This window comes from Phasianus colchicus, chromosome 1 (genome assembly GCF_987193195.1).
Source record: "Phasianus colchicus chromosome 1, bPhaCol1.hap1.1, whole genome shotgun sequence".
Classification (NCBI taxonomy): domain Eukaryota; kingdom Metazoa; phylum Chordata; class Aves; order Galliformes; family Phasianidae; genus Phasianus; species Phasianus colchicus.
This window is the reverse complement of record NC_143436.1, coordinates 168109187-168121223: the sequence shown is the minus strand read 5'-3', so window position 1 is coordinate 168121223 and position 12037 is coordinate 168109187. Positions and strand designations below refer to the sequence as shown.

General features: G+C 39.7%; 1 protein-coding gene across 11 annotated transcripts in view; it reads left to right on the top strand.

Moving 5' to 3' along the window:
• Window positions 1–12037, top strand: part of ENOX1 (ecto-NOX disulfide-thiol exchanger 1) — a 363111-nt gene that overhangs the window by 215904 nt on the left and 135170 nt on the right. For all 11 annotated transcript variants that reach the window (XM_090131472.1, XM_031615825.2, XM_031615822.2 and 8 more), the window contains 2 exons: window positions 6661–6796; window positions 7615–7752. In XM_090131472.1, the coding sequence (XP_089987598.1) occupies window positions 6787–6796; window positions 7615–7752 (148 nt within the window). In that variant the 5' untranslated portion in view covers window positions 6661–6786. The remainder of the gene's footprint in view (window positions 1–6660; window positions 6797–7614; window positions 7753–12037) is intronic.

Sequence of the window (12037 nt, the reverse complement as noted above, 5' to 3'; positions counted from 1 at the left end):
TTTACAGTAAAGTCCAGAGAGATGGTGGAGTTTCCTTCTATGGAGATATTCAAGACCCATCTGGATGCCCACCCATACTACTGTAGGGTACCTGCTTTAGTAGAGGGTGGGACTCGATGATTTCTTGAGGTCCTTTCCCCTGCAATTCTGTGATTTCAGAATTCAGCCGTCCTGCAAACTTATTGAAGTCTGTTTGCTCAAGATATGCTTTGGGTTCCTTCTCTTCTGTCTGAAGTACAGTGATGTGGATGTCATGCTGCTAAAGCAGGCGACAGCTTTTAGTAGAAAAGAGAATGATACAAGGACTGATTTTAAAATATTGTTGTCAGTAATTAAAATACTTTATTTGCCATAATAAATTCTTAAAATGCAAAAAGGGTAAGGAAGGGTTGGTTTTAGAGGCAACTGTCCTCTTAAACGTGAAGCAAGTGATTCACATTTTCAAATCAGACAGAGTAAGAGATGGAGGTGCAATCACCAATTCACAATGGCATTTTGTGTTCGAGTAGTAATCAGACCTGTATTTATGATGGCTACGCCTGCATTGTGAGCTAGAGAAGTTGCTTTCTCTCTTTTTTTCATCCAGATGATTTTGGTACTGCATATGCTTTCTTTATCACTAAGCTGGACTTCTATAATACTTTGCTTAATGTGCCTCCAGATTCTGTTATTTATAGACTTCAGCATATTCAGACTGAAGCTGCTTAAGTACACAAAAGAAAAAGTGTGTTTATAACCTGCTAAGATTTTGCTCTGTGATGCCAATGAAGATCAGAGTTTAGCATGAAATATTACTGGGTGACCTTCAAGGAGCATTGTGAGAGCGCACCTGTTTATCTAGGAGACTCCTGTTTTATTTTCTTCACTATTGAAATCACTCAGTGTTCCGCTTTCTGAGGGAAATCTGGGTTTTGTACATTCTATTTATTATCTTCAAAAAGTGCTGGGGCAGAGGATTTAGTAATGCAGCATCTTGGACGAGCTGTTCTTAAAGAAAATGTTTTGTGCACATTAGCTTTGTTGAATTTAAACTGTAAATATATTATTTTCTCTAAGTTGTCATAGTCCTATCACTATGGCCGTGATTTACCCATTAACTGTTTTTCAGTGAGAATTGGTAGAGAGGATCCTTTGTAAACATGTCAAAACATACATATCTAGTGTTACATATTGAAAAGTGAAATCTCTATTGCCACAGTATATGTTTTGTAAGTTTATAAGATGATAATGTTGTTTTTTAGTGGCACAGTCTAGAATGAGCATAGGTGTTACAATTCATTCACAATACAAAAAATCTGAAGTATTATGTAAGTGAACACATTGCCAGGATCCCATTTAGGTACTAAGGGTAGGACCATGCTTATTTTCACTGGCTTGTGTCTAATAAAGCTGTTCTGTTAAGGAAAGTGCCAATTCTTGCAAAATCAAAAAATCTTTGCTTTCGGTTTGAATCACAGAAATCACAGGAGGATTTTAGGAAATCATAGGAAATTATAGGAGGAATTTTAGGAGGAAGACTGACTGACAAAGCCAGATAAATAAGGTGACTCCTTGGAACACTGGAAAACAACTGAACTCTCTCTGATTGAGCTGCAGAAGGCTGAAGAATACATTATATACCTAAGTTAGTTATTCCAGAAAATAAGACATTTTCCAAAATGATCTGATACCTCATCTATTTTTCTCGGAAATTTAGGTGAAAGTTTTTTTGTTGTTGTTGTTTTGTTTTTGTTTTTGTTTTGTTTTGTTTTGTTTTGTTTTTTAAATCTGTTAAAATATCACTAACCATGCAAAAACATGAGACAATTCCTGTTTGTCATATGATGCATATGCAATGTTATGGGTAAAGCACTGGCATAGGTTGCCCAGAGAGGTGGTGGATGCCCTGTCCTTGGTGGCATTCTAGGTCAGGCTGGAGGGGGCTCTGAAAACCTGATCTAGCAGCAGGTGTCCCTGTTCACTGCAAGGGAAGTTGGACCAGACGGCCTTTAAATGTCCCTTCCAACTCAAACAATTTTGTGATTCTGTGATTCTTTTAAAGCCATCTTTAGAGTTGCATTGGATATGTTCTTTCTTTGCGTGCGCTCCAGGTAGGATGGCCATGGTAAAAACATATCATGTTCATTGCTACTAGCCACAGTGTTCTTCATCCAGGGATGGTCAGGAGGATGCGTGCAAGGATTCTCATCAAATCCTTGCCTATGTCGTCTTTATTTTTTTTTGTTCTCTCCTGGTGGTCCTTTCAGCATCTCTAGAAGTGGAAACACTGGGATGTTTCAGTACAAACACTTGATGTATTTTAGAATACAGCTGGAGCTAGCCTCATAAATGACCTGTACTTCGACAGGTCAGGTGGAGTGTGACCAACGTTATGACCACTGTCCTATGAATCACAGTGAGCAGTAACAAATGTTTTGCACGTGTTCTTGTAAGAAGTGAAAAACTTGCCTGATATAACAAGATACCACATCACCGCTGTCTATGTGCATTGTCTTGAGAACTGGCAGCAGTATCATTTATTGTCTTCGCAGCTTGTAGACTCAGGTTTCAGAAGGTTGATAGCATCCTTGAAGGTTTTAGTGGTCACTGAAATGAGACAAAGAGGCAAAATGACTCAAGGTCACCAAGCAGGTCGGTGTCAGAGCAATACCCAGAACCTCCTCCATGCATCCTGGGGCTGTCCGCTCACACAGCACTCCACATAGCCTCGTTAGCATGGTGCATTTAATCAGCTTCACTCCATGTCGTAATTCATTTTCTGTGGTGTTATGGATATCTAAAGGGTAGGATTTTAACTTAGCAATCTGCTGTGTTATTGAATTAGTTTTATGTTGTGTTAATTTCTTTGTCTCACAGCATTCATCGCCTGTGATAATTGATGCACAATATATAACCGACTTCTGTATTCATTTGGGTAACTGCATTTAATTGCCTGGTATAAAATATGCGTACTAAGTGCAATCTGCTATGACTGCTATGACTGAGAAGTGCTCATTGGTATGGACTTGAGAGTGCTTTATCTTCCTGACAACCTGTCTGAGGAAAGTCTAAATGTCTCACAAAATCTACCATCCAAGGTACTTGCACTGCGTCTGCAAAAAGAGAGGCCAAAAAAAGCATTTCTGGGAATCATTTTACAGTGTTTTGCATTAGAAATCTGTTAATCAGAAGATTTCAAGAAGGAAAGTTTATATGAATGCCTCTACCACCTCTGAACCTTAAGCACGCAGAAGACTTTACACATTTTCTCCTGTAAATGGAAATTATGACTTTGTTTGCTTTTTCAAGTTACTCCATGGAACAGAGTTGCTCCCACACACATGTGTTTAGGAACACAGATTTCTTTTACATATATCTTCGTGTCATTAATTCCCACAGGAGTACTAATGATTTATAGATTAAGAAGGCTATCTAGAAGTGGGATGTCAGGGAGATGGTGTTGGTTAATACCTGATTGATTAATACCTCACAGAGAGGTACCTCATAAACTTGCACTCTCTTTCTCATTTAACGACTTTCACAGTGATTTTTTTTGTTTTTAAGAAAGCAAGAATCTTCACTAGCAGATGTATTTCCTAGCATGTACATCACTTACTCTTTGTATGACCTTGAGTGTTTGTTTATTTGTTGCTTTGGCTTGTTTTGTTTCCTGTGTCATGAAGAATATACCAGTGCGGTATCTGGGCTATACGAAGAAATGCTGAAATTTGCCCAAAGCCAATTTTATTTTAAACATTAATGAACTCCTCCCCCCTCCCACCCAATAGGATTTTCAGAAGTTTCTTAAGGAAAGCTAAATGTTGAGTCTAAATAAGGTGTGAAGTTCCTATAAGGTTATTTTAGCTGTATTATGTTGCTCTCTGATAATGCAATTTGTTTGTTGTTGGTGGAAGAGATCTTCACAGTTAGTATTTTTTGCTTTAAGTGAGCTTGTTTTCACAGTCAGGAGGTAGGATTAGTTCTGCCTGCAGCTTGCTGTAGATTATTCATTGTTCATAGGCCCATTTATGCTTGCTATTCAGTTCTCTTCCACTGACAAAATAGCCTGCAGCAACAGTTGATTAGACAGGACTAGTTCTACTTTAGGGTGCTCACGTGCTCCTTGTGTTTTTTTCCCCTGGTTCAGCCTGCAGTGCATCCAGATCCTGCTGATCTAACAGCAGCCTTGATGGCCAGGGAGAAAGCAAAGCTGCCCAGACCCAGTGAGACTATGAGAGTGCTCTGAGCAAAGACTGTCATGGCCCATTGGGCAGAGCTGGTGGCATAGAACAATAGGGGAGTCACAAATAATCCCATATTTGTGGTGTTATTTTCTTTGCCCTTTGCAAGGACTTTAAGAAATGCCTGTAGCTAATTCGGGAAAACATAACAAAATTTGAAATAGGTGGACAACTTGGTAGAAGGCAAATGCAAAAGAAGTCACTTACTAGTTCTCATTAGGTGTGTTTGTCTAGCCCAGAGTCTTTATGGACCAGTTCCCATTTCTGTGAGAGCTAATTGGGCTTCAGTTTGGGTTTAGGGAAGGAGAGTGTGAAGTTTTGCAGCAGACCTTGTAATGTCACCCGACACACACATAACAAGGCAATAAAACAGTTGGAAACAACCCAACACCCACATTTTGCCCCTAACCCATGCCCGTATGAGATGCCTCTGCAGGTCATCTTCTGAAACCATGGAGTAGCAGTCCCACCTCAGCAGTCATGGGGACACATTATGGGGATAAGAAGTTCACCCACGGCAAGGTGTGAATAAATTTAATTACCATATTATCACAGTTCTGAGTTGCTCTTTCCTACATCAAGGCACAAGACTCCTGGTCGCAAGAGAAAGGCAACAGGGCACCCTGGGCCATGCCAAAGGCAAGGTCTGATGCATGGGTAGTAGATGACCCACCCTGAGCACGGCATATATCTGTGAGTCACGATTCTGAGGCGAATGATTAACACAGAGGAAGGTGGATGTACCATGTGAGACATATCTTATTGACAAATAATATTTCAGGCAGCTCTAAACTTGAAATAGATTTTTTGTAGTCAAAGGTTTATAGACTGAGTGGAAAGAGCTAAGTGCAAATTTAAGGAGCTGAACAGGAGACACCCAGTTTTTAAAACTTGACATAAATCTCGAGTGGCTTGCCAAGAGTAACATAAGCTAATCGTGTTCCCTGCAGAGGACTTTTGTTCAATGTTTTTTGGTGTTTATAGATGTTATTTAGCAGCTAATTTTATCATAAAATTATTTTATGTTCTGTATAATGAATAGTGGAGATCAAATAAGAATTGGAATTGCAAATTTGAATAATAAAAGTTGATAAATATTGACTTTTAAATAGACCCACAGTAGATTTGAACAAAATGCTTCTGGTCTATGCTGGTTATTTGAAAATTACAACATACAAAAAGAAAAAGAAGTTCAGCATTGTCTGATCCTGGCTCCTTTTTCACTTACAGCTATTAATGTGGTCTTGTCCTCATGAAGTGGTTTGTACAGTGTCAAGGAACTACAATACAGAACTTCCTAGCTTGTACTTTGTGCACATCACATGAAAAAAGAAAAGCGTGGGAGGTGCTCAGCTAAAATACCGCCTAATCACTTTGTTTCTTTTCTAAAGATGAATTCTTGGGGTTTACTTATTGAAAACCCCATAATTAAGAACTTTCAGGTGTTTTTTAAAAAGACAACTCAGTTGTTGCCACCGAAAGACACCTATCTGGTGTCAGTGAATGCCCTAAAACTTGGTCAGGGGTTGGGCTGTGTCTTCACTAGTACCAAAGGATGTAGATCAGAGACCTTTAAGCTTCTGAACAGCCAGGAAAACAGTGCAGCCCTAATTTGGCCAACAGATATGCGTATCTAATGCACATAGACCTGACATGAGGATACCTGTGCATTCACCTCACTGTGTTCCTTCCTTCTACTGTGAGTGCTGTCAGCTCACAGCTTTGGGTCATACCTTGTCCTCTCTCCAGCCCCCCTGATAATTTCCATTGCTCTGATGTGACAAACAGCAAACAGCAGCAACAGCAAAAAGTTACCATTATGTAAAATTTGTGGTCTGACAGCTACCTGATGGAAGCAGCACATTTTAGCTGGAAGCAGATGGTCCACTCCCACCTCAAGCTCCTTACCTTTTGTGAGGCAAAGATACACTGCTAGTCAAGGAGCCAGCATCACCTCAGCTCTCCTAAGCTCTCTTACATTTCCACATCTCTACGTTCTCCATTCTCAAAGTCAGCACAGGATTTCTTTTACTTTTCATTTCAGAACAGGAGACTATTTCCTTGAAACTCGCAACATCAGTTAATTGTTAACAGTTAAAGAAAAAAAAAAAAATCACATTTTTATCCCGTAAAATACATTCTTTCAGCTGATGCCTTCATGCTGAGGAGGCTGTGTAGCTGCTGATAAGACCAAATTTCTGAAGAGCTTTTCAGTCAGAGGCAAGCGGTCTGGCAGGTTCCTGCATGGCACTGTTTGCTCAGTGGGTGAAGGTGAGCGTTCATTGAAACTCCTCTCCGAAATGCATGCAGGGAGCCTGGGGCCAGTACCTGATGCAAGTAGGCAGGAGCATTGTTTGTTGGTTTCCCAGAGCTGTTTGTTGTTCTACAACCGTATTCTGGTTGTGGCACTCGGTGGCTGATTTTATCTTTTCTCTTTCAGAGCCTAATGAGCTGTATGTGGGCCCTGAGTTCGATGACATCCCATCTCAAGATGCTGCTAATAGAGTAGCAAATTATTCCTAGCTGAAGAAGTCTAACGGGAACAAAAGGAACTGGTGAAAAAGCAATGGCTGCTGGTAAGTGTCTCAGATCTGCACAGGTCGTAAGAAAATAATGGGAATGATCTGAGTTCGTTGTGATGAGGGAGATGCACAAATGTATGACTAGTCCTTGTGCCTGGAGGTTTACCATCAGGAGGGTACCCTCTCCTAGCTATCTGACCTTCTCTTCCTTCACTAACCCAGGAACCCATACCCAGACAGTCGATTTTGACCATATGAATGTTAATTCTCTTGTTTTCAGAAGAAAACCTGATGTTTCCCATAGTGAATCCATTGTCTTTGACCTCTTTTTAGTTCAGAGCTAACATATTCTTAAATTCTCTATAAAATTGCATCTCATGGAAAACAGGTTTTTCTTTGACATGTTTGGTTCTCAGTTTTTCTGACAGTTTACCACAGATTATATATAGTCAAATTATATTACAAGACTACAGGATAATTCATCCAGCATAGGAGGGATATCAGGAGGTCTCCAGTACAACCTTCTGCTCAGAGCAAAGCTGGCTGTAGGGTCAGACCAATTGCTAAGGGCTTTATCAAGTTTTAGCCCAAAAGCTACAAGGGGTGGTGGCTGTACAGCCTGTTCCACCACTCGACTCTCCTCCTGGTGAAAAAGTGTTCCGTATAATCAGCTTGAACCACTCATGTTTCATTCTATGCCTGTTGAATGTTTCTAATATCTTTATTATTTGCTATACTATGCCAAGCAGTATTATCTGAAACTTCTGAAAGGTGAACCATAATTAAGAAACAAAATAGTGGCTGTGATATCTCATTTTCATCGAACGCTTTGTTAAAAATGCTGTCACGTTGACATGTTTCTTCTCCTGCAGCAGCTGATGGTTTGGGAAGTATAGCTATAGATACCACGCAACTGAACATGTCAGTCACTGATCCGACAGCTTGGGCCACGGCTATGAATAACCTGGGGATGGTTCCAGTAGGTCTAGCTGGGCAACAGCTTGTGACAGGTAAGATTTTTTTTTTGTATTAAAGAGGTCTGTTGCACAAATCCACGGGCTCTTTGACTTCTTTTAAAATATCTGGAATTATTTTTGAGGCGATATTTATTTTTCATATTCTGAAAACACTATCTATGATTAATATTGCATACAGTGTAGTAGTCTCTTCTTGCAGTAGTTGTAAAATCTATATCATATTTTAACCTTGTGGAAAAGCCAAAACTCTGGCAAAATTAGACATCGATCCTCATGTTGGGTCAAGACCAGAAGCAGGGTCACATAAAATCTGCTTCTTCATTCAAGCAGGATGTCTTGATGTTCTGCCAAAGAACACCATGGTCTGGGACCTCCTGACTGGAGAAGGATTTTAAAGTTACGTTAATTGGGTAGAAAATTATGTAGCCCATTCACTCAGTTAATATTAGTAAAGTGAAGCTTTCCCATCAGGTGTGCACTTATTTACTTATGGAGTCATAAAGTGAATTTCAAGAGGTTCTTCTTGTTTGATTTTGCTGTTTCACTTACAGTTTGGGGAAGCATTGCAGAGAATGAACTCATTTTAAAAACAATAAAAATAATATTTTGTAATCTGCAGTGTTTCACAGATGCATCCAGGCATCATCAGACTTCACTGCCAGTAGTAGAGGACTAATTGGGTGGGATTAATTCAACTACATTGCTCCTGAGAGGTAGAGAAAGATGATTTTTGTATGGGTGGTGCCTGACAGACACAAGCCACTAGCTGGATACATGACAGATTCCCCCTGGAAACTGCCTTAGCAGTGCAACATCTGGATCAGAGCAGCCTCCTGTCACGTCTACACCCGTGCATGTAGATGTGGAGGTGGTAAGCCAGATCTAAATCACTGTGTCAGCCTCACCAGGGATGTGAGAGGTTTTATTTTGGCCAAATATGTCCCCTGCTGGAACTTGGAACAGCATGAAGCTATGCCAGTTTGTAGCTGATGGTCTGGCTCTGAATTACCCATTTTACAGGCGGGTAAACTAAGCTGCACAAAAGTTGATTTATAATGGAAGAGTCTCAAACAGAGAATTTAGCCACTGGAGGCCATCAACTGATTCATTCTTTAACTCCAACAAGCAGAGCTGTCAGCACCTAACTCCCCTTCTGTCCATTCCTGTGCCCTATAGGGAGCATTGGTGGCTCCTCAACCCATGTACAATTATCTCAGCTGCATATCCCATGAAATTTGTCCACCTTTTTGTCTTCCCTTCTTCCTCTGTCTCCCCAGTTTTGGTGTAAGTTGTGTCCTCAGGTGCACTATGCAATCCCTACAAGGCAGCCTCATCTCCTGCACAGTGCTTTTCTCCATAAGGGAGGATCCCATGGATTTTATTTCATTGCCAGCTCCCTACTGTAATTTCCATAATTTGCATATTACGTATTGTAGGAGTGTTGTACAGGTCAGCTGGTATTTGTTCAGCATTTTGAATATATGGAAGGTGCCATAAGTAATAAATATTAATCAGTGAAGTGCTACCTGCTTTCTCTACAGAAATAATTCCTGCTTTTCCTTTCCCTTTCCTTTTCTTTCTTTGAGACTCTCTTGCATTTTTCAAGGTAAATAGGTGCTTTGACATTTCATTATGTTTCCCCATGATTCATAAGTTTCTGACACATTTTCATCATGGCAAATCCATAATTTTCACCACAATTTACCATGAAAAGACTTATGGACTTTTTTTGCTATGATATATTGATAAATATATTTACTGTACCTGCATTCAGCAACAGTTTCCATCACCATGTTAGACCAAATGTCTAACCACTCTTCAGCCATTTCTGATTTTTTTTTCACTTTTTCATTGTTATTAATCCTAGCAATGAAATAATCTCCCACAGCAGTCACATTTTGCTGTTTTTACTGTCATCTGTGACATTTCTCAGAGATTAAAATGAAACACCCATGTCCCAGCACTAACTTTTTCTCTGCCTTTAAAAATAAGTATTTTTATTTTATTACTTTATTTTCCTGCCATGGAGACAGTTAGGAAAGCAATAAATAGTTTAAAATGATCTTGGAGAGTGTGTGATCTTCCCTGTGCGTGCCTTTGTAACCTTCTGTAGTCTGAAATTCAGGGTGTTGTACTCATCTATACCCTGACACGTCTCTTAATTCTGTGGTATTTCAATTTCCAAAGCTCTCCTTCAGTCACAGCCTTTCTTCCTCCAAGTCTGGTTCCTGATTCCTAAATGGCAGAGCAATTTTCATTCCTTAGGTATGGAGGCCATATGATCTACTAAGTCTGTTTATGGATTTTTGCTCTTTTTTTTTTTTACTGACCTTAACTTTGCTGCTGTGTAACATGTTGGGATGCCTGCATCATAACAGAGTTGTACTACCCGCTTTACAAGCTGTGAAGCTCTTGCCCAGCCTGAGAATTTGTTAACATTAATAATAAAGCTTCTGAAACATCTGTCCGATGCTCTTCCTGCAGTCTGTGATGTAGGCTGTCTGTTCTGGGTAACTAATCAATTTTAAGCACTGCTAACCTTTTAATATCAGTTTAGATGATATCTGTACTCTATTCAATTCCTTATCTCCCAGTACTGTAAAATTGGATTTTTGATCTGAGCAAATGCCAGAGCCTTTCATTTGTAAAGATGTATTCTTGTTAACAGGTGTATAATATCTCTTCTATTTCTATGTGTAGCCTGCTTGCATTTCTTGTTTTTCAGTAAGCTCGTCTTCTTCCATAATATTTAGCTGCTGCATCGCATGTACGCTAATGTATACATTTATACACAATATATGCACAATTCATACAATAAACTGTAGTTTAGTAGTACATCAATTAAAGTGTTAAAGACTGATGTGGGATGGCCTTGGCTGAAAAAGCACTTTCATTCTAAACCCCCTCCTTCAACAGGTTATAAATTTTCCAAAAAATTGCCTATTGTGCCTTGGTGTTCATCCAGAGGTAAGAATTTTCTGGAAAGGTTGGACATAATCTGCTAAACTGCTTCTGAGTTAGCCAGGCCTTAAAATTGCAGTTTTCACTATTCTGAAACTTTGAGAAACATGTCCAGGTGAGAGGAGAAGGGTAGCTTGTAACACATGTTTTTGAGATATGAATGCACCTTGTGCCCTCAGCAGCTCTGATTCAAGCACATCTTTCAACTGTGTTTAAGTCTGCTGCTCTGTTATATTTTGGGAATAGCAGAAAACCTTAATGACCTGCAGCCAACTGAGGCTGTTTTATTTTGCTTTCACATCAGGACTTTTTAAAGGCAGTTCTGGCATTGCTGAATTTAGTGTCCTTATGCTGTCTTTTGTTTCAGCAAATGGCATCAGGTCACCTGTATTCTAAATGATGACATCTGGCCCAAAAACATGATTTACTTCTCCAGTTCAGTTTGGTTTTCCTTACGCTAATGAGCCACTGCACTGGAAAACATAAAGCAATTCTGAGATGCTTTTCTTCTAGATTGACTTAGAGGACTTAAACATTTGTTGATCAAAGATTATATAAAAGTTCACCAGTGCAAACGCATGGTACCGAAGTGGTAATTCTAGAGTGGCTTAAGAGCTGTGCTCTGTGCTGGTTGTTTGTACTCTTGCATAAAAAAAGAAATAACAAACTTCAAGTGCAGACATCCAAGGTGAAAGTTATACTTCTGCTTACAAGTCAAGGGTATGCCTGAAAGCCGATGCCTTCTACTTACCTATGGGTAATTATTAAGGCAACATCATCCGTGCGAGTCCAGCCAACATTCCTCACCCTTAGGATATTAAATTTTCAGTGGCCTCCAGTATTGTTTTTACTGAAGTTATACTTTGACCAGTTTTACAGACTCCTAGTGAAATTGGAGGCTAGTAAGCTTTGAAGCCTAACATCCCTCTTACCAATAAGTACGGGAAAGCTGTATACCATTTTAGTGGCCTCAGGCGTATGTCTTTTAGACACTGGAGGTTGTGAAATATTAGACACTTACATCAACCGTTCTGTTTTTCCATTTGTCATTTCTTTCCCCACACACTTGTCTTTTGACCTGATTTCAGTGGAACATAGGAACTGTCAGCTTCAATCAGATCACCTCGTTCAGGATTGTGCTTCTGACAGTGCTGAGTAGCTGATACTAAACAGGGAGATGTAAAAGGCAAGTCAGCACCAAAGTGCTTTTTCCTCCACTGGGCCCTTCTCTTAATCATTAATACATGGAGCAGGATTCCCCAAACTAGAAGCTGTATCTCTAAATCAAGTTATAACTCAGCAAAACTTCACCTATGGAAGCAGCACCTGTGACAATAAGTATTTGCAATCTTGAAGT